Here is a 22,370-nt window from a genome sequence, read left to right on the forward strand (position 1 = left end):
AGGTGTCTGTTTAGATCCAGAAAACCCTCTCTTTTGGCTCCACAGCTTTGAAAAGGCTTTCTGAATTTGGTTACAGCTGCCAACTCTAATATATACTTAAACCATGAAGAAACAACAATCACTGCCACTCAGTGTCCTCGGGACTATTCCCTTCTCCTGACCTGCTCCTGCTCCAGACCCACATTCCTATTAACATTAAAGGAACAGTTCAACCAAAAATTAAAATTTGCCATCAGAGATGTAGCTGAGTTTGTTTCTTCATCAGATTTGTAGAAATGTAGCATTGCATCAGTGTCTCATCAATGGATGCTCTGCAGTGAATGGGTGCCGTCAGAATGAGAGTCCAAACAGCTGATAAAAACATCACAATAATCCACAAGTAATCCACAGCACTCCAGTCCATCAGTTAACATCTGGAGAAGACAAAAGCTGAAACAAATCCATCATTAAGACCTTTTAACTAAAATATGAGTCCATAATCCATAATAATGCTTCATCTCCTGTTGTCTCTCACATCAAGATCCAGACACATATCTGTTTAGAGCTGTTTAAACGCTGCTTGATCTGTGCAGATTTCTCTCCTGATTCACACCAGAACACTTTTTCACTGGAGGAAGTGTTATTATTGACCACATTTTCACAAAATTCTATACTGCAAAATTGCTGATGGACAGTAAAATAAAATAACAATTTAGAGATATCGATTATTAAACCACATATATGCAGATTTGCTTCTTGGGCCAATTTATCTTGTTTTATGGACATTTTTACTGCAGAACAAGAACACTACTTAAGAATTTAAATGCTAGTATGAAATGGAAAAGTTTCACACACACACACACACACACACACACACACACACACACACACACACACACGTTTATTTATCTTGTTAAAAACACACAAAACACGTTTCTGCAATTAAAGCCAATTTCTATATAGACTTTAAATCAAGAGTATGAAAACCGTGTGCGCATCACGCTCGCGTCCAACAGAAGAGTGTGTGGTGGATCCTGCAGGTGGCGCCGCAGCCTCTGTTATACTGTTTATTCAAGTTTACATCAAACATTACTTTACAAACGCTACAAAAAATATTTTCGACCATACAGTGTAATTGAAAATATATCATTTAAAATATAAACGTGCATTTGAATGCCTCAGACCAAAAGTTTCGTGTTTAGTTTTCTCTTTCTTAATTCTTTATGAGCAGCTGCAGTACCTGAAGCCGCTGGAGCCTCCACCCCTTCTCCTCCAAACACCAGCCCCCATCTTCCCCGAGACTCCTGAATGGTGGAGTCATTTGTCAGTTTTGCAGGGTGGTCCTCGGGCTGTTCATTGAGGAGGAGAAAGAGTGCGTCCAGATGCCAGCGAGCCACAGCTGTGCGCTCCGCCGCTCACTTTCTGAAGCTCGCGCAGGACTGGCATGTTCGGAGGAAGTCTAGCAAACTCGGAACGAACGCGTTCGCAGCGGGCTGATGTGATGCAGCGCGTCTGAAGAGCAGCATGATCTCTCCTGTCAACAGGTAAGACGAGAGTCCTGACGCTCGCAGCAGAATAAAGCATGTCCGAGGAGAAGTGAGGAACCAAACTGAGCTGTGCCAGATCTTCGGGATTATACAGTTCTTCAGGTCACTATGAGGACTAGACTGAACTGAGGCCAGGCTCCAGAGGGCCAGAGCGGATCATGTACAGAAGGACTGGACCTGAAGAAAGTTTCTCAGTTCAGCATCTGCTCTCTCTTATATCGTGATATGATGATGGCCTCGGAGGTGGTGTGTGGACTCATCTTCAGACTGCTCCTGCCAGTTTGTCTAGCCGCAGGTGAGGCTGTTTACTGAACCATGAAACAAACACAGCAGAAATGCACAATGATACCAGCAGAACTGGGTTTAATATGTTTATTAAACTCACATAAATATGGTAATTTTATTCAAAAGAAAATGAAATAAATATATTTTAAATAATATAAATAATTATTATATGAATTTTAATTTTATATAATTAATTTCATTTACTATATTTTAATTAAAATTCAATATTTTACAAATGTTCTAATATACATTTTTTATGGTTATTAAATATGGTTTTGTATATATACATAATTCTTATTATTAATAAAATTCTTAAAGAGAAAAATAAACTAACAGATATTTTAAAATAATAGAACAAATCATTTTTATTATTTAAATATTTACATTTAATGTAGTTTAATTCAGTTAATTTCGTTTAATGTATTTGAATTACAATTTAAATTTTTACTCATATTTAATAATGACTATCAGTGTAATTGTTAACTAGCAAATTAGAAAATAAAAGGATTATTGAATGTGTCTTGTTTTAGATCTATTTTCATGTTATGGTCATTTCTATGGTATTTTTATGGCATTATTTAGTTCATAGTAATTTTAGTTTATTTTGTGATTATTATTTAAAAGATCTCATCTACACACTGTAAGGCTTAACAGTCAGTTTTACTGACCGTACTGTATGTAGACTTATGGTACTTTTTAGGGCTGTAAATAACAGAATACATCATCTAAGCATAAGCTTCATAACTTGCAGTATATTCTTTAAATAAAATCATGATGCATGTTGTGATTTGTTCATACAGAGTCTAATAAGACAAACCTGTCAAGTTTATGTTCACAAGGAGTCACTGAATACTCCTTTCGTTAACATTCAGAGTAATAAACGAGTAAGTTATCAGCTCACCAGTTCTGCAGGTTATGAAAAGCCATCGGTTATGATACTATTAATCATTTATGATTGACTCACTGATCGTTTGCACTTCACAGACAGTTCTTTTACAGAGTAGACCAAAGGTCAACAATATAGACAAAATGTGGCCATATTATTAATTTAATTTTAAATGGTGAGTTTTGCATTAATATTCTACTCTTACATATTGAGTACATACATGCATTATTATTTTGAACTCTTGTAGGTTTCATTTTATTGCTGTTTTTGCTTTGATTGGAATTGGTTGGTGCAGTTTGATATTTTTTGTTGTTGCACTTTTTTTTTTTGTTTTTGAGTTGAGCGACTTTTCATCAGAGATGAGTAATACAGCACTCAGGGTTTGTCCAAACATGCTGTCCGGCTAAAGTAAGCATGAGTGTGACAGCAGAGAGACAGACAACAGAGCTTCAGTCTATCAGCGTCGAGCAGCTCTTCCTCTCTCTCTCTCTCTCACAGAGATCACATACAGAATACTTTGTATGTGAACTCTCAGTTGTCTGTTTTTGAGCGGAACGCCTTCTTCTGCTCCTCTGCGTCCTGATAGTGTTGACTGTCTGTCGAACATCTGCCTCGTGTGACTCATGCGCACTGTTTTCTCAGATAGTGAGGGCTTGAACTTCTTAAGGCTCCTGCCACAGACCGCTAACGATCCAGATCTCTGCTTCCCACAGCACACTGGTACGCCCCGTTCTCCAGAAACACCAAAGACTGTTCTTCTGTGATAAAACGCCCAACTGAAACAAGCTCGGAGACAGAACAGTCAGCCTACACAACACAGAGCTGTACCTAATCAGCAACATAGAAGTTGGCGATAAAATCATGTTGCTTTTAGAGATAACTCATATTGAAAAGCAGTAACACCTCATGGTGAGCCCAGAATGCATTGCAACGAGCTGGTTGGCATGTTTTAGCTGGTTTAAACTGGACAAAGCAGGGGCTGGTTGCATAAAAGTTTTAAACCAGTTTTACACGTTAGTCATATGCATTTAATTCTGTTACATAAAAGATAGATTAGTCTGCGTTGAATCCAAAGAATAAGACTGACTGCTAGTTGGTCCGACCCAGATTAGTTCTTAAGACAGAGGCTACGTTTATGTAACTGGTTTTCAGCTGGTTTTTGGCTGGGAGACCAGCTAAAGAAATGGTCAAAAATCCTCTAATAGCCTGATAAACTACTTTTCAGTCCTTACCTTCAGCGAGTGTGAACACAGTAGGAAAAACAAAGCCAAAGCCCAGACATTTTAGGCAATTTAGAAATTCTTGCCAGGTAGGGCTGGGCGGTGATAAGCTCTGGACATTTTTACTGGATATGATTGAAACTTAACATGACAGCAGCGGTCATTGCACGTGTTTATTAAAGTCTGCGTGTCTCTGTGTGAGCCGTAGTTTCATCTGAGACACAAACTCAAACACACTCACACATATATGAGACATGAACACATGAAGTTCATCTCCAGAGCTGCTTCACAGCATTTCATTTGAGAAAAACATACACTGAAACTCACAGATCTAGATGACTAACCACCAAAATAAAAGTTTGGTTTTATATTGTACTTCTCAATAGATGACTAACCACCAAAATAAAAGTTTGGTTTTATATTGTACTTCTGTAATTATAAAAGTAGTGAATTATTGTTTAGTGTTTTATATTTTTATATCAATAAACTCCTGTTTTGTTTTTTTTATAAGTACTAATTAAATAGTCAATATGCTATTATGCATGCAGTTGAGCAACTAGTTAATAGTGAGAATTGATCCTCAAAATAAAGTGTTACCAATGTTTGTTTGTTTTTATCCATGTTTTAATTAGTTCTTTCGTGCAACATCGTATTTGACAAAAAATTGCAATGTTTTGTTTTAAATTAATTGCTCTATTTTCATTTTAAAAAGATTTATTAAATTGTTAAAGTTTTATTAATTAATTTAATTAGACACTGTTTTGTATTAAATTTGCATTCAATCATTAAACACGAAATCCAGAAAAAAATAAAATAAAATGAAAAATACATAATTTGGGGAAAAAATAAAACCGATTTCATGATGCCTTAAACTGAACTCTGTGGGGTTTAATTGTGAACAAACAAGTTGTTAACATTCTTTCTCAAGGTCTAACAAACACGTGGGAAGCATTTCCTTAACCATTAATGCTAAATGTTAAATATTGTGATAAATATCAACGTTGTATATACAGTATATTTATATATAGTAATAATATTGTTGGCCACATCGCACAGCCATTCAGCAGGACATGTCCAAATAGAGGACTTATGGCCATTTTATGTAATTGCAAAAATGCTTTGAGGCAGTGCACTATTTGGATTTAGAAATAGTGTCTTTCCATCTTTCTTTCCTCCTCAAGGATGATGTAAAGGTCATATCCTGCTCTTTTCTGAACACAAACCATCCATTTTAAGTTGCACAGCTTTCCCAAAGAGGTTCAGGTAAATAATAAAGTCAAATCCCACTGAAGCGCTGGCTTCCTCTTTTACCCGAAGGAATGGTTTTTAAATGTTATCAGTATCAGGTCAATGAGTTAAGCATCATAAACACAAGGTGAAGTGATTTCTGTAAATGCTCCTGGGTGGGATGGTGACTGAGGTGAACGCAGATTTCGCTATACCTAAATATTTTATTGCACTCTAGGGAAATATTTTGTTTGCATGCATACAGGAAGTAAACAGCAGTGGGTTGCTTTCATAAGATGATGTGATATACAAAGATGCAACTAAAACTTCCAGCTTCAAATATTTGCGACTGCTTCCTTTTGTAAGATTCTCTTCATGCTTTCTAACTCCAGAAACATCGTCCGCCCGCATGCAAACTTTGCGTTATTTTGAAATATTAATTGCAATCTGACACCTTGCGTAGGTAGAAGCGTTTATGCTTCAGCTCCTCAAGTACACCATGAAGATCTACTTGAGAAGTCCACGTCTCTGGGTTGTGTATACACTGGAGTTTGGAGCTGGTTAAACACACACATGGGGTTTTGTTAGACAGCTGCTTCATTTGTGGCTTTGTAGAGTCTTTTAATGTCGTTTGAAACATTAAAGACGTGGTTGACATGCTGTACACAGTCACGCTCTCATTACGGCTCTTTATTCCTCTAAATCAAGTCACAGAGGACTAGTAGACACGTCCGACCCGGTGCCCTTCAGCTCGGCTGTAACTTTAGTACATCTGAAGCAGTCACTGCTGTTTGAAAGCAAACATGATTTGTTTGGTAAAGGAATGCCAAGCTCAAATGAAACAACATGTTGTTAAAGTCAAAATCTGAAGTCAAATTGCCCCTGTTTACATTTCTGCTGACTTCTCCATAAAGATTACTGTATGTCAGTCAGTAGCCAAATAGCTCATTATAAGCAAACTTGTATTCTGGTCTGTGTTCTAGAACGCAATGCCCATTTCTTCTCACAATCCAATGTCTTCCAAAGGATAAAATCAAGTCCCACCCTATTTTTTGTTGAATATCGAACAACCCAGATGTATTGGAAAGACGTGCCTGTGGCGACATGTAGCTTCTTGCACGTTTCGTGACACTTTTAAAATGAAATGTCCAGTGAGTGGCGTTTCAACATCAGTTCTTGTTTTGCTGACCAAAGGGCCACTGAAACCAAGAGCAATAACTATAAAGATTATAATAACGATGAAGTTTTAATATTCGCTCTAATTCTGTGAATCCATAACGATATTGATGAAATCAGTGTTATTTTAGTATCACTGAGATACTGTTATATTTTATACAGTAAATAAGTTTTCATTTAAATTTTTGTTAGTTTTTGTCATTTTTAGATTTTTTTTATATATATCTATATAGTTGCTATACATTTTTTATTTCAGTTTTAGTTATTTTAGTACATCAGGTTAAACTGAATTTAAAAAAGTTTTTTATTTTATTTTAGTTAACCTTTATGGTAACACTTTACTTAAAACATTTATGTGCAATACATTAAAAAATATCCATAAATGCATGTTGTAATGCATTTTCATATATAATTGTAACCAAAGTTAAAATGCATTCTGATATCTGAAGGTTTGTTTGTCATGTGTTTTAATGCATTATACGTTCTAAAGGTGTAACGATAATTTATTATAACTGTGTTACAATTATTCATGAGATCATACAATGCATTATAATGTGCAACGTGTATAATCATGCATTCAGATACTTTTACAATGCATTTAAAGGGTTTAAGTAAAGCGTTACCTAAGTTTATATTTATTTTATGTTACACTTGTTTTATTTCAAGTAAAGAATTTATTTATTTGTTTGTTTCCATTTTAGTTTTATTTAATTATAACAACCGTAGCTGGAATCACTTACAGAATTTATTTATTTTTTTGATGAATGATAAAAACACTGACAGCCAATCAGAATCCACTTTAATGCACCTGAGCATTTAAAGCGGCAGACGATGTTATTGTCCATTGCCTTGGACACTAATAAAGCTACAGTTATAGATTTAGATATTATTACAGTTATCGCTCTTGGTCTGAACGAGCCTACATTCCACACTGAAGGTCTATTATCTAATGTCAGTCCTGTAGAGATGTATGAAGCACAGCTCACACGGAAATCACTTTCTTTAACTGTCATGGAAAATCTTTTGCCCTCATGCAAAATTCCCAATCATATGGATTCCTGTTGAGATCCCAGGATCGACTGCACCTTAATTCCGTCTTCAACAGCTCTCCTGCAGCACTCCGTCAGTCAGGAGCTACATTCATACTGATGATGGCACAGAGAGCGTTTGAGTCATGCTCCATTTAGCCAGGGCTTACTCAGACTCCACGGCTTCACTGGAGCTTTGTCTCGCGTCTCCGTGCTCCTTTGTGTCTGAATCCAGGCGGGGTGCCACCCTAGACAGCAGACAAAAGCTCTCAGGATTAGAGGAGTCATGAAACATCAGCGATCGCCGGATTTCTCCTGCAGAAAATTAGCTTCATTTGTAGCACAGCTGGCACGCCTCGTTCTCTTTCAGTTCTGCATGAGCTCGTCCAGACAGCACAACTGTAAATGTTAATGATGTCTTGGAGTTTGAAGGAGACAGTGAAGATTTCACCTCAAAGCCTGTAGCGAGGTTTGGGCCGTTAGTCACAATGATGCATGCTATAGATCACACATCAAAGTGTTTTAAAGCTTGCCATATCATATTCGAGGCGAGATCGCTGCGTTTAATCATATGTATGATGCCATATTTCATTTCCAGAGGGAGTCATGAAATGGTCCAAAGCCAGTTTTATATTAAATACCTTCTGCGTGTTGCTTTTTCTTCTCCGGCTGCATAGTAGGACTATTCATGGAGTTTTATCTTAAACGTTTCCTGTCTGTAATCTGACAGCTCACCCTCTGAAATACATTCGACTACCTGAAAGGACCTTTTGTGCAGCACTGGCCGAGCAAAACCTAAACTCAGAGTGTTTCTCACCTCGGCAATTAAAGGCCAGCCGCTGTACATCACAGCTCAGAGCGCTGCTGTTGATAAAGAATAAAGAGCACAGCACCGTTACTCTCTGTTCTCTGAGCCTCTCACGTATTGCAAAGGTTTAGACTTTTAAATCATATATCCTTCCTTACTTCAGGTCTCCATTTTGGAATTTTTTTCTCCTTTTTTTCTCTCTAATTTGAATGACTTTTTTATGTCTCAGCTGTTCAAGAAGTAAAAACATTAACCTTAAGTGCCATTTACACCCAAATAGGGCTGTTTATATATATATATATATATATATATATATATATATATATATAATGTTAATATTTGAAAGACCATTTCTAACAGGTTTCATATGTTTTTACTTCATATTAATGCATGTACGCTTATTGCATCTGTATATGGGTAAATTTAATTAAAGCAAACAGCCCTGTTTATATATATTATTGCATCTGTATATGGGTAAAAATGATTTTTTCAAGTTTAAAAAACTTATTATTGGAAGTATTTACAAGAAAATATTATTGTAGTTTTTTTTTTACAAGAAAATATAATTTTATGTGTTCTCGGTTTTTTCTTCAATAATTTTGAATTTTAAATTCAATGTTTACTATATTTTATATATATATATATATATTATATATTATATATATAATATATGTCTTCTTTCTTCAATATTTCTTTAACTTCAATGTGTTCTCGTTTTTTCTTTGTATTTTTGATTTTCCTTAAGCATCTCCAAAGCCGTTTCCTCCAATATATAACATATTTTACTTATAGATAATTCTAATAAAATGTCAACTTGAGTAGGTGACAGTAAATAGCATTTTATAAGGGTTTTTTTTTTTGCATGCAGAACAGACAAAACTGAATATTTATTTAATTTAATTTCATTTCATTTCATTTCATTTCATTTTATTTTATTTTATTTTATTTTATTTATTTGTTTGTATATTTATTTTTTCCTGACTTTGTTGCTCGGCAGGACATTTTGAAGGAGAAGTATGTGATTTATAAAAGATAATGGCTATTTTGAAGTCATTGAAGCCAAACTGAAAACCACTGGTTGAGTAGATGTTGCTGTGTGTGTAAAAAAAAAGAAAAAAAAGTCATGAAATATATATTTGTTCCATTACTTTAACTTATAATAATAATTCAACCAGTTCAACTTCATTTTAAAGTATATATAAATTATTCAACTTTTATTATTGAAAATTTAAGGCAGCAACTGATTTAGCAAACAGGGAAATGTTTTGATTGGTTTATAGTTGTTTGTGTATATTAAACTGGAATATGAGAAAATATCATTGCATGAACATTACATGTCATTTTGTTCTTATCTGTGACTTTGTGTGAGCGTGAACAGCGCTGTGGTTTGGTGTTGCTCTCTGTCAGCTGGGCCGGACAGCTGCGTACCTGCTGTGTTTGTGGGTGGTGTGAAGTGACGAGCGGACGCTGAAGGTTAACGATTGAGCGCTGCTGCGGCGCGGGCCGCTCTGAATGAAGCGTGAAAGCTTTGGTTGCAGAGTGTTCATCTGCAGACTAAACAAACACGCTGGAACCTCCACTGACAAGATAGTTCAGACCAAACGCTTGCTAAATGATGGCTTTTGCTTCTGTTTTTTCTTTTTTTTTAATCTTTGTATGAAGGTTCAGGGATATACAACACAAAAAAACACTGGTACTTGAACCAGTTCTGGTTAAATATTAAAACCAGACTACTCAAACACAATGCGGCTCATAAGGTGCTTTAATAGGGTGAGAACGTGCTTTTGGCATAAGCGTGTTAGAATTATGCTGATTTAACATAAATCATTAAAACTGCATAGGCCTGTTTCATTTACTGTCACTACAAGCTCTCAATATAAAGAAGCTAAAGAGCTTTATTTGAACACATTATACAGAGAAAATACACCACATTTGGGGTTGAACTGCTTCACAAGGATAATCTCATTCAGATTTTTTTTTTTTAAAAATTGCACTGTAATTCATAAGATAACTTCTTCTTTTTACTACTGTACACTTAACATTATTGCAATTTTTCACCATATATAGTATAATGTATAATGTACCCTTTTTTCATTACTTTTACTCAACAGAATCAGTTTAATGTAACTGTGAAATGAAATATATAGTTGAAATGACTTGTACAGCTAAGTGAAGAAAATCTAAAAAAAAAAAAAAAATTTTTTATTTTTTATTAATTAATTAATTTTAATTTTGTGTATGAGTTGTGTTTTTTGATAGGTTAATTTTAAGCACTGTTAACCTTTAACTAAAATTAAAATGAAAAGACATGTTAATTGGTTACCATATGTTATCATGACTTATTGATCAAATCATTTAACAGTGCAGTTTTTATTAAATTCATTTTTATTTTTAGTTATTGCACATTAGGTGTGGGAATCTTTAGTCACCTCACGATCCGATTCCAGAACCATTCTTGATCTACTTTCCCCCCTTATTAATTAATTAATCAGTTTACCTTGAGAATCTTAAAATCCTTACATTTACATATCCTTACATAAGTAATTAAGTACTTTTAAAAATAATTACAAACTGAAAAAAAAATTAAATCTGTTGTATGTTAAGAATTTTAAACTAATATAACTTCAAAACATAACTAACATTCATTATAATATAATAATTTATCTGTCTAATCATGTCTAAAAATATAATAATTATGTCTAACAAGCTCTGATAATGGAATATAATATTAACAGACTATCCAAATGTTAATAAAACAACAAGCCTATGACTTTAGAAGCACGGATGTGTCTGTCACTTTAATGGTATGTTCACACAAAAATGAAATTAGTCATAATTTACCCAGCTTGTTCTAAACCTGCGTAAAGTTCTTTCTTCTGTTGATCGCAAAAGATACTTTGAAGAATGATGGTTGATGGTTGTAACTTCCAAAAATAGCAACAATAACAACAACAAAAACCTTCAGAGTCATTGGGGAACAGAAACTGTGTGGTTACTCACATTATTTAAAGTTTCTTCTTTTATGTTCAACAGAAGAAAGAAATCATTACAGGATTAGAACAACTTGTGGGTGTGTAAACGATGACAAACTTTTCATTTTTGGGTGAACTGTCCCTTTAATTCAGACAGTCCACTGTTAAACACTACCTCTCTGCAAACTGCGCGTTCATCATTAGTTACTGGACAGACACATTGATAACTCTCCCGTTCAGCGCTACATCTGGAGAGTCTTGTGTTCAGAGGGCAGATGTGAGCTCTAGATGTTTAAACCGTGCAGGTTTGTTACCGCATGCTGCGCTCGTGTGAAAGGGCTTTAACGGCACGTTCTGGAGACTCCATCGCTATGGAAACAAAGATGCCAAAATCACGTGCAAATGAGCTTCTCTAAGACTTCTTATGAAATTTATTTAAATATGTGTTGTCCTTTATAAAATATGGGACAAACCATTTTACCTTAAATACGGGACGATTTCGTATTTTAAGGGACGGGTGGCAACCCTATTAACCGGCTTTGTTTACATTCATTTTGCATCATAAAAAACAAAAACAAAAACATTTTGACACGTAAGTGCATTAAACCACTTACACTGAGTCACGCACAGCCGCATGCACAAGCAGTCTTCACAAACAAAGAGCGCGTCAGCATTTGAAATTGAAAGCAGGCTTCTGTTAGTGAGGTTCATATTTTAAATATGTAAGTCCACTGCATTCCAAACCACATAAATTTGGGGGAAGTAGTGGCCTAGTGGTTAGAGAGTTTCACTCCTAACCCTAAGGTTGTGGGTTTGAGTCTCGGGCCGGCAATACCACGACTGAGGTGTCCTTGAGCAAGGCACTGATGCAACAACTGCTAACTGCTCCCCGGCGCCGCAGCATAAATGATACCCACTGCTCCGGGTGTTTGTTCATGGTTTTTTTTTTTTTTTAATTGCTGTGTGTGTGCACTTCGGATGGGTTAAATGCAGAGCACAGATTCTGAGTATGGGTCACCACACTTGGCTGTATGTCACGTCACTTTCACTCACTTTTATGACTTCGTAGAGCATTTATAAGGAAAATACCTACGGAGGAGACATTTCAAGTGTAAAGCGTGCGTCTCTCATAGCGCATTCTGTGCAATTCGGCCGCGAATGTCCTTGTAATTTGCTTCAACCTTTCTGAACTTTATGAAAGATTATTTTACGGTAGGTTTGAGTGGTGTATGTGTGTGAGGAACTGGAAGCAAGCAGGGTATGGGTGTTAAAGGGATACTCCACCGAACAATGGAAATTCTGTCATTAATCACTTACCTCCATGTCGTTCCAAACCCGTAAAAGCTTTGTTCGTCTTCGGAACACAATTTAAGATATTTTGGATGAAAACAGGGAGGCTTGAGTCTGTCCCATAGACTGACAAATAAATAACAGTGTCAAGGTCCAGGAAAGTATGAAAAGCATCGTCAGAATACTCCATCTGCCATCAGTAATTCAACCGTAACGTTATGAAGAGACGAGAATACTTTTTGTACACGAAGAAAATAAAATAATGACTTTATTCAACAATTCCTCTCCTCTGTGTCTCTCCAAATCAGCGTAGCGCCATTTTGACCAAAAAATATGCTTTTCATACTTTCCTGGAGCTTGACACTGTTCTTTATTTGGCAGTCTATGGGACAGTCTCAAGCCTCCCTGTTTTCATCCAAAATATCTTAAATTGTGTTCCGAAGAAGAACGAAGCTTTTACAGGTTTGGAACGACATGGGGGTAAGTGATTAATGACAAACTGAGGCATTTTGAGCTTTTGTGTGTGATTCACAAGGCTTTCCTGCTGATGAGTGAACGGCAGACAGCTGAAAGTCTTTCAGTCGAAGTGTAAACAGAGCTGAAGAAATAACATCCAGTTACTGGTGTAAAAGGAGTCAAGGAAGTGTGTGTGTGTGTGTGTGTGTGTGTGTGTGTGTGCGCTCGTGCGTGAGAGTGTGTGCGTGAGTGTGTGTGTGTGTGTGTGTGTGTGTGTGTGCGCTCGTGCGTGAGAGTGTGTGTGTGTGTGTGTGTGTGTGTGTGTGTGTGCTGTGTGTGTGAGAGTGTGTGCGGTGAGTGTGTGTGTGTGTGTGTGCTCGTGCGTGTGTGTGTGAGTGTGTGTGTGTGTGTGGGTGCGCTCGTGTGTGTGTGTGTGTGTGTGTGTGTGTGTGTGTGCTTGTGCGTGAGAGTGTGTGCACGTGTGTGTGTGAGAAAGTTTATGTGTGTTTGCATGTGCGTCTGTGTCTGCGCGTGTGTGCGTCTGTGTCTGCGCGTGTGTGCATCTGTGTGTGTGTGTGTGTGTGTGTGTGTGTGTGCGAGCGTGCATGCGTGCGTGTGTGTGTGTGTGCTTGCATGCGTGTGTGTGTGTGTGTGTGTGTGTGTGCGTGCGTGCGTGCGTGTGTGTGTGAATCAATGATGGAGCGTGGTTTTGATGGTTTTGATTCTGTCTATTCTTTCTTTTGGTTTCTGTTGTTTTTATGTCTCATAAATTCCGCAGCATCAATGAACTGACACATTTATGCCTGACATTAACGTTTACTTCTAATATAAAATTTGGTATTTTAGGTATTTTTGAGTATATTTTTGTCAACTTTGGTATTATTTCAATGTCAACATGAGTGTTATTTAGGTTGGGTGTAAAAGTCTTTGCCAGGAATGCTGGGATATTTAATTCCCACAGCTAACCAAATAAAATGCTTATGCCAGATCCCACATGTATTCATGTTTTCTTTCATCACGATAAACATTAGAACACCGTGTCCTGCGAACAAAATACAGGCTTAGAATTTACAAGAAACCATTACTTCTAAATGTCTTTCTGTGTTATAAATGTATTCATAATGCCTTGCAGTGTGTAATTCACAATATGTTTTCATTAAAACCACAGGTATAAAACGTTATTACATGGTTTAATACTTGCATTCAGCCGTCACATGTCCTCTAATAGTATACTGCAGATAAAAATCTCAGTTAAGGGAACAGATTTTTTAACAATAACATAAACCGTTATAGACAGACTGACTGTGAGCTGTTAATCACATTATTTGAAATTTTCTTTCTTTTCTTTAATAATCATTTTCAACAGCTGAATTCCTGGTGAAAGACTACATTACCCATGATTCTGCAGAGAAATCTCCACCAATCAGAGAGTCACGAGCGGCACACTGTGCCAAAGGAACTCTTTAGCTTTTGTGTGAATGATATTGCATAATATATAATATGCATAAAATGCATAGGTATATTTAGAAATAAATGCAAAATTCAGTTTTGTTTCTACTTTGAAAAAAAAAATATTTTTACAGAAACATACAAACAAACAAAAAAACTGGCAGCTGTGGTTGCCAGGACAATTCTGTAAAAAGACAGCAAAAATGTAAAAATATTTACAAAAAAATCCATAAATTGTACAGCTAAAAACTGTACTTTACCAAATAAATGAATAAATGAATAAAAATAATAATACAATTCAAGAAATACATTTTAAACAGGGATATCTTGAAATGTCCAGAATTTTTTCTTTTTTATTTTTTTCACTGTAAATTATAAGATAACTTGTTCTTTCGCACTTCCACAAACTGTACATTTAACAGTATTTTATTCTTAAATGTCTCATTAGATCTATTACAGTTTTTCACTAATATATAGAAAGGAAACTTACCGTTAACCAGTTAACAGGTTTTTACTGTTGCATTTTAACAGTGTTTTATAGTTCAATTTACAATCATTTTTTAGAGTGATTATCTTTTTTTTTTTTGGCTTCAAATCAAAGTTTGTATGTTGTGATTCACCTTGTGGTTTGTTATTGATTGGTACTCATACTGATCAGGAACATAACAGGCAAATAATAATTGCCACTCCTAACCAGATGCTGATGTTTTAAAGCCGTATGTCCTCGTAGTTTGCACTTGAATGTCTCCTTATATTTGCGTCCTCCACAAACTGATCGAGCAAACGATCTGAAGACCTGCGTCAGGCTGGACCGCGTTATCAGACAGTTAGTGGTGTGTCTGCTGTTTGGGATATTTTCTGAGTGACTCATTAAATCAAAGATCTCAGCGCTTCGTCTCGCTGCCAGAGAGCACAGAGATTTTCTCAAACATGGTTTTAGCACAGAAGCGTGACTCTGACTCACATCGACTAAAGGGCACCATTGAGAACCGAAAGCAGCCCGCTGGACTCTGCTTTACAACAGCACATTTTATGATATTTGGCATCCGAAATGCAAATTTAAATATATTTTGAATTGTGCATTTGAAGAATTATTTACAGATGTTGCTCACTTGCGACTGAGTCACAGTCATATTTAACAAAGACAATCTCCCTTCTGTTTATTTTAAATCATACATGCTACTATATGTAATATTTCCTTGCATCCTATTTACTTTGTACAAAAGGTCCTTCATGAGATTGAGAGCAAACAGGCCTTTCACAGAAATCGGTTTAGAAAAATGAAATGAATGGAGCTACATAATTTGGGTAATAATGAAAAAGCAAGAAGTATTTGTTTCTGCCATTGCATGGAGAATTAGCTTTCATTCATGTGTGTTAACAGATAGTCGCATGAAATGAAAGAGTGTTAAATCAAGAGTTTTTTCTCATCTGAGAGGAAGATTAAGATGGTGTGGATTAGCTGTTCGCATTCATGAGCAGTTTGTTAAACTAACACACAAACTCACACGGAGAGAAACAATAGTACTTGATTACACGCATTAGTTTGAAGAGAATTTACAGGTTTATTTGAAGCTCCATCAAAACAGTGTGAGAAAGCGACTCATTAAACTCAACTCCTACGTGACGAAAGAGCTCAATGAACTTCAACCGCAGTCACAGTTTTGATTTGATAGGAAATTTTGTTTTGGGGGAAAAAATCACTTTAGGAGTGTCAGGTTAAATTAGTTGACATTATCGACAACGTCGAGTAGTCGTTTGATCTCATATGACCTAATGTAAGAGCCTGCAGTACTGCGGTTTGACCAGTGTGGCGCTGTAGCACAAGACTGTAATTCAGCGCTCCCGGATGCAATTCAAGAGAAGAAGACACAGCGATTCGGCGCATTTGAGAGCAAAAGCAGCCGAACCTGAAGCTGCTGAGCAGTGTTTGGGATGAGTTATTAAATTTATACTGCATCCTTTCATCTAAATAATTAAATAAACACAACAAAAACTGACAGCGGTGAGAAAGCAGCAGTTAAGAAAGCATCTGATAGGTAAAAATTGATAGCCTGAATGCACTGTAAGTCGCTTTGGATAAAAGCGTCTGCTAAATGCATAAATTTAATTTAATTTAATTTAATTTAAATTTAATCTGATTACAGCGATGTGGATGTTTGCACAAGCTCTGCAGTTCAAACACCAGTAAAGTCCAGTCAAGTCACGTTTATTTATATAACAGTACTTTATGTAGTAGATAGCCTTAAATCAAGCAGCTTTACAGTATTAAACATGAAAAACCAGAGTCTGTGTCACTTTCAGTTAGAATAACAACCTGATTTTCTGTTATAAAGCAGCTCTTCAGCGTGGAGCTAGCTAATGATTAAATTGTTTTAGTGGGAAAAAAAATATTATTTGAATAAAAGTGATATTTTGGTTTGCAGACATCAAAGCTTGATCTATCTCAGGACCTTTTTGATTATCATAACCCTATACTACATTTTAATAGAGATTGTGTTGTGAATAAAATAGTTCATCCAAAAATAAAGCGTCTTATCACTTACCTTTAATTTGTTTCTTATCCGTATGACTCACAGAAGGAGATGTTATGCAGAATGATGTCATTCAGTTACTTCTTCATTTAGCTAATTAAATGGTGAATAAGAGAGTTTCTCTGTCAACTCATTTTGTGTGCCAAATAATTGTTAGATTAACTGATTATCAAAATAATCGTTTGTTGCAGCCCTAATGTACAATATAGTACATTATACATGTCATTGTATAAAGTATCGTTTTTTTTTAAACCAAAATTTTTCATAGCAAATCAAAACAATGTTATATTGTTTTTGCATAATATTTAATTTTAACATATCATTAAAATGTTTAATCACTAATTTATATTTAATTTGAAACATTTTAAAATTTTAATTTGCATTTATTTAATTATTTTATTTATTTTTGCAGTGGACAAATTTGAAACTAACAGTAAGCTTTCTTTAATTTGCATGAAACTTTTTCTGATTCTAACCTTTTTTTCTAAACTTTTAGTATTTCTGATGCTTTTTTGATTGATTGATTTATTAATTAAATTAATTTAGCAGTTTTGTATATATATATATATATATATACTCAGTATTATTATTTATATTACAGTCATTATTTAGTTATATATAGTTTTTGCATAATATATATATTTTTTTAAATATAATCAAATACTTTGATTTAGTTGTAATACTTTTTTGCAGCTGACAAATGTGAAAAATTGGCAAAACAAATAATTAGATTATTTTAATATGCATGTCTTTTCTACGGTTTTAAAATTTGCGATACTTCATTGATTGATTGAATTAGTCATGAATTAAGTTTTGATGTCTCTGATATCTAATATCAGATTTGTCCGTGTACGTTTTATTTTCTACATCTCTCAGTAGTTTGAAACACTAATGCTAGTGTGATCTAGACTGATATTATAATTCACAAAACATATTATTTGGCTTTTCCCTATTATTGCATTTTGTCACCATTGTTTCCATTTGTTCTTTCATTTATTACGCAGTTTATCAGACTGTAGCAGATATGATCCTAATACAAATGTTGCACTAATACTGATCAATACATACAAAAACTCTTTTGAAAACACTCAACAGCAAAGTTTAAACATCTGTCTGAAACCATTATAATCTCAGCTGCTGTTTTGGAACAGCAGTCCTGTTCGCAGCATTGTTCAATCCCAGAATGCTCCAGCGCTGCTTAAGCTCAGGCCCGTCAGAGAGGCGATGGTCTGTGCAAACGAGTGCCCAAAATACACCTAACCTCACATTTCACACAACTGCGGCGCTCGTGCTCAAGCCTGCGCACTGTATACACGGCTAATGAGCGGCAAGGAAAATAAACCTCACTTCATCTGGGGGCTGTGTATTTGTGATGGCCTGCAGCCCATCGGTTTGACTCTAAACACTCAGTGTGTCCCAGAGACTCGGAAGATTAAGGGTCCCGCGCCTCGGTATGAAGTGCCCGTCTGGGAAGTGTTGATGGACAGCTGATCCCGCTAATACCACAAACTGAAACTCGCTAAATAATCAGATTCAGAATCCCGCGCATCAAACAATATGCCAGTGGTCTCAAATCTAAAACTGACACAGTATTTGTGCTGAAAATCCCCCACCATCAACCACAAAAAACATGTTGAGAGGATGTTAGCATAGCTTTAAAAACAGCAAAACCAGCCTCGGCAAACAGATGCATGATGTGTTTTTTAAGGGAAATGCATGAGACATGTTCCTGTAAGGTTCTGTTTTTGAGCATGTGTGTGTGTGTGTGTGTGTGTGTGTGTGTGTGTGTGTGTGTTTCATGATTAAGAATTTTCCCCCAAATATCATAAATTTACACTACTGTTTGAGGTCAGTAACATTTTTTAATGTTGTTAAAAGAAGTCTTGGTTACACTTTATTTTAAGGTGTCCTTGTTACAGTGTAATTATGCATTTAATACTGTGTAATATTAATTAACTACATGTACTTATTATATGGTTAGGGTTAGGATTAGGGTTACTTGCATGTAATTATGCATAATTAATTGTTATTAATTATAATAGTAAGTGCATGTAACGTGTAACAAGGACATCTGGAAATAAAGTGTCTGCATTTATTGCATTAGAAATACAGTAAAAACTAAAAATTGTGAAATATTATTATAATTTAAAACAGCTGTTTTCTATGTGAATCTCTGTTAAAGTGTAATTTATTTCTGTGATGCGCAGCTGTATTTTCAGTATCATTACTCCAGTCTTCAGTGTCACATGATCTTCAGAAATCATTCTAATATGATGATTTACTGCTCAAGAAACATTTCTGATTATTATCAATGTTGAAAACACAATATTTCTGTGGAAACTGTGATACATTTTATTTTTCAGGATTCACAGATGAATAGAAAGTTCAAAAGAACAGCATTTATTTGAAATGTGAACATTTATTACTCTCACTTTTCATCAATTTAATGTGTGCTTGCTTATATGTTCATATTTCTTTCATCTATATATATATATTTATTTATGCAACATTTAATGTCTTCCATTATTCCTTGATTTTTGGGGTGAAATGTGATTTTTCATTAGGTTCATCCAGTCATCTGTAGTTGTTGAAAAGCAGTTTTGTTTTATATTTTTTTTTTGTGGTCTTTTGATGTTATCTCTCACTCTAAGAAGTGTCGAATCCCTTTGGTTTCTGTTGCTAGAGACGGCGTTTTTCGTGCGGTCCACGAGGGAAAAGAGAAGAGGCTGCCCTGTACAGTTAAAACATGTTTAATTTCCAGTTTTGGAAAAGCCAGGATGTGGCTTCAAATGAGACAAACCAAAGCAAATTGTCCTTCCTAAGCTCATTTTGCATCAGCGCTGCACAGTTTGTCAGGGAAAACCAGGCTGATGGTTTGGAGGAACTCAACGGTTCACAGCACACACGTCTTCAGAGACACCAAAGAAATGATGCAGAAACATAACAATCTCATGTTGAAGCTCATCAGACCAAGAGAAGTGTGTGTGCTCTTGTGGCCACAGTCTGTTTGCTGGCGTATAGATGGCCTCAGTGACACTAATGAAAGAGATACGTTTCATTTGATTACGACTTATTTAGTGTTTCTATCAAGGCAGCTCCACACGATTAATAAAACAAGCATATATTTGGCTCCTCCAGAAAATGACTGAACATTTCCCAGCAATGTGATGCTGAATCTTCTCACTTAGCCATAACCTGAGCCTCAGTAACAGAAACACTTTTGGCACGAGGCAGATGCAAAAATTATTTTAATTTTATTCTTATTTATGTTATATTATGTTATATGTTATGTTATGTTATGTTATGTTATGTTATGTTATGTTATGTTATGTTGTTATGTTATGTTATGTTATGTTGTTATGTTATGTTATGTTATGTTATGTTATATGTTATGTTATGTTATGTTATGTTATGTTATATGTTATGTTATGTTATGTTATGTTATGTTATGTTATGTTATGTTTATGTTATGTTATGTTATGTTATGTTATGTTATGTTATGTTATATGGCTTATGTTGTTATGTTATGTTGTTAGTGTTATGTTATGTTTTATGTTATGTTATGTTTATGTTTGTTATGTTATTTGTTTGTTATGTTATGTTATGTTATGTTATGAGCTTTTAGGTTTGTTATTTTATGTTTTTTTGTGTTTTTTTTTTTTATGTTATGTTATGTTATGTTATGTTATGTTATGTTATGTTATGTTATGTGTTATGTTATGTGTTATGTTATGTGTTGTGTTATGTTATGTTATGTTATGTTATTGTATTTTATTATGTTATGTGTTATATGTTATGTTTATGTTATGCACGGATTTATGTTTATGTTGGTTACGTGTTATGTTATGTTGTTTATGTTATGTTGTTAGGGTTGTGTTTTTGTTATGTTATGTTATTTTATGTTCCGATTTATGTTACATTTATATGTTATTTTATGTTATGTTATGTTATGTTATGTTATGTTATGTTGTTATGTTATGTTATGTTGTTATGTTATGTTATGTTATATGTTATGTTATGTTATGTTATGTTATGTTATGTTATGTTGTTACTAGCTGTTTTCAGTCTGTTTGTTTGCAAATGCTTTTACATTTCATTCCTTTATTCCACTTAGTTGAAGCAGACAGTTAATTCAATTTAACTTAAGTGGTAAAATGGCATATTTTGAAAGCGTTTATGCCGACTGCAGAAGGAAGGTCCTGCAGGTCTGTTTGTAGAGATAATTGATTGACGGGTGACGGCGATAAGTGCCTGACTGAAATTGCATTGAGATGCTCTGAACCTGATCTGTGTGAGTTTTGGCACAGACGATGAGAGCGAGGCGATCCTCTGCTCGATCTGCTGGAATGTGTTCATGTACGCTACAGTATTCACGTTCACTCACACACCCAGAGCCCTGCGGGTGTTTAGACACACTCTACATGCACCGTATCACAGTGCTTTAATGTATGAAGAGCTTCTCTCTAATTACAGACTATGCTAGAACAAGCGTCTGGTTTATGTGCTGTTATCACAGTCTGGAGACAGAAGACAAACACGCTCATCATTCTCTCCTGTTCTTCTTTATTTCACAGCATGCTTGTTCCGGTACAACTGGCTGTCCTTCGTCTACCTCATCTTCCTCTTACTCATCCCACTCTTTGCCGAGCCGACAAAGACAACAATGCAAGGTGCGTCTCTGAGTTCCTTCAGCGGCTCTGAATTCCACCGAGAGCTGAGTGTTTCCCGTGTGAAGACTTTTTATATTTTCACGAGCTTATAAGTGCATGATTTCTGCAGCACTGGCGGCTAAACTGGATTTGCAAAAGTAATCCAAACAGACTTTTAATAGTTTTATTTGAAATGGTTTCTGTTACACGTTCACAGAATATTTTCCCAACTCAGGACCAAGAAACAAGGCTAACGTAGATATTAAGATCAGTGGTCAAAAAATTATGGGTCTAGAATTAAGTACTGTGCATTAAAATTAAATGTAAAATTTATACCAGCGTTGCATTAACTAAAACTAAAACCATAAAAAAAGACATTTTCAGTACCTGAAAAAATGAATAAATAAATAAATAAAATAAAAATATTCATATAAAAAACTTAACTTAATTTATTTATTTATTATTAATTTTTTTTTTTATTTTTTTTTATTGTTTATTTTTTTCAGTACCTGAGAAAATTAATAAATTTAGTAAATTTATGTTTTGAAACTGAAAAGCTATACACACATATATTAAAAAGGAATAAAAAATAAAAATAAAAATCACAAAACACATCAAAATGACAAAAAACTTACTAAAATTAAAATGAAAACAGAAGCTATAAAAATAAAATCTAATTTAAAATATGAACAAAATAGTATAGCAAATAACACTAATTTATTCATACAATTTGTTATATTTCTATATAATTCTAACTAAATCTAATCAATATAATTAAAACTAATTACTTAATAAATATATCATTGATAAAATATAGATTAATAACACTACTCCTTTAAAATGTTATTTATTTATTCATTTATT

At 34.8% G+C, this 22,370-nt stretch overlaps 1 protein-coding gene across 1 annotated transcript in view; it reads left to right on the forward strand.

The window, feature by feature from the left end:
• The first annotated feature begins 1,285 nt into the window (after positions 1 to 1,285).
• Positions 1,286 to 22,370, forward strand: part of LOC109058302 (piezo-type mechanosensitive ion channel component 2) — a 128,962-nt gene continuing 107,877 nt past the window's right edge. The window contains 2 exon segments of the mRNA XM_042714028.1: positions 1,286 to 1,821; positions 21,432 to 21,527. Of these exon segments, the coding sequence (XP_042569962.1) occupies positions 1,752 to 1,821; positions 21,432 to 21,527 (166 nt within the window). The 5' untranslated portion in view covers positions 1,286 to 1,751.

This window comes from Cyprinus carpio, chromosome A24 (assembly GCF_018340385.1).
Source record: "Cyprinus carpio isolate SPL01 chromosome A24, ASM1834038v1, whole genome shotgun sequence".
NCBI classification, from domain to species: domain Eukaryota; kingdom Metazoa; phylum Chordata; class Actinopteri; order Cypriniformes; family Cyprinidae; genus Cyprinus; species Cyprinus carpio.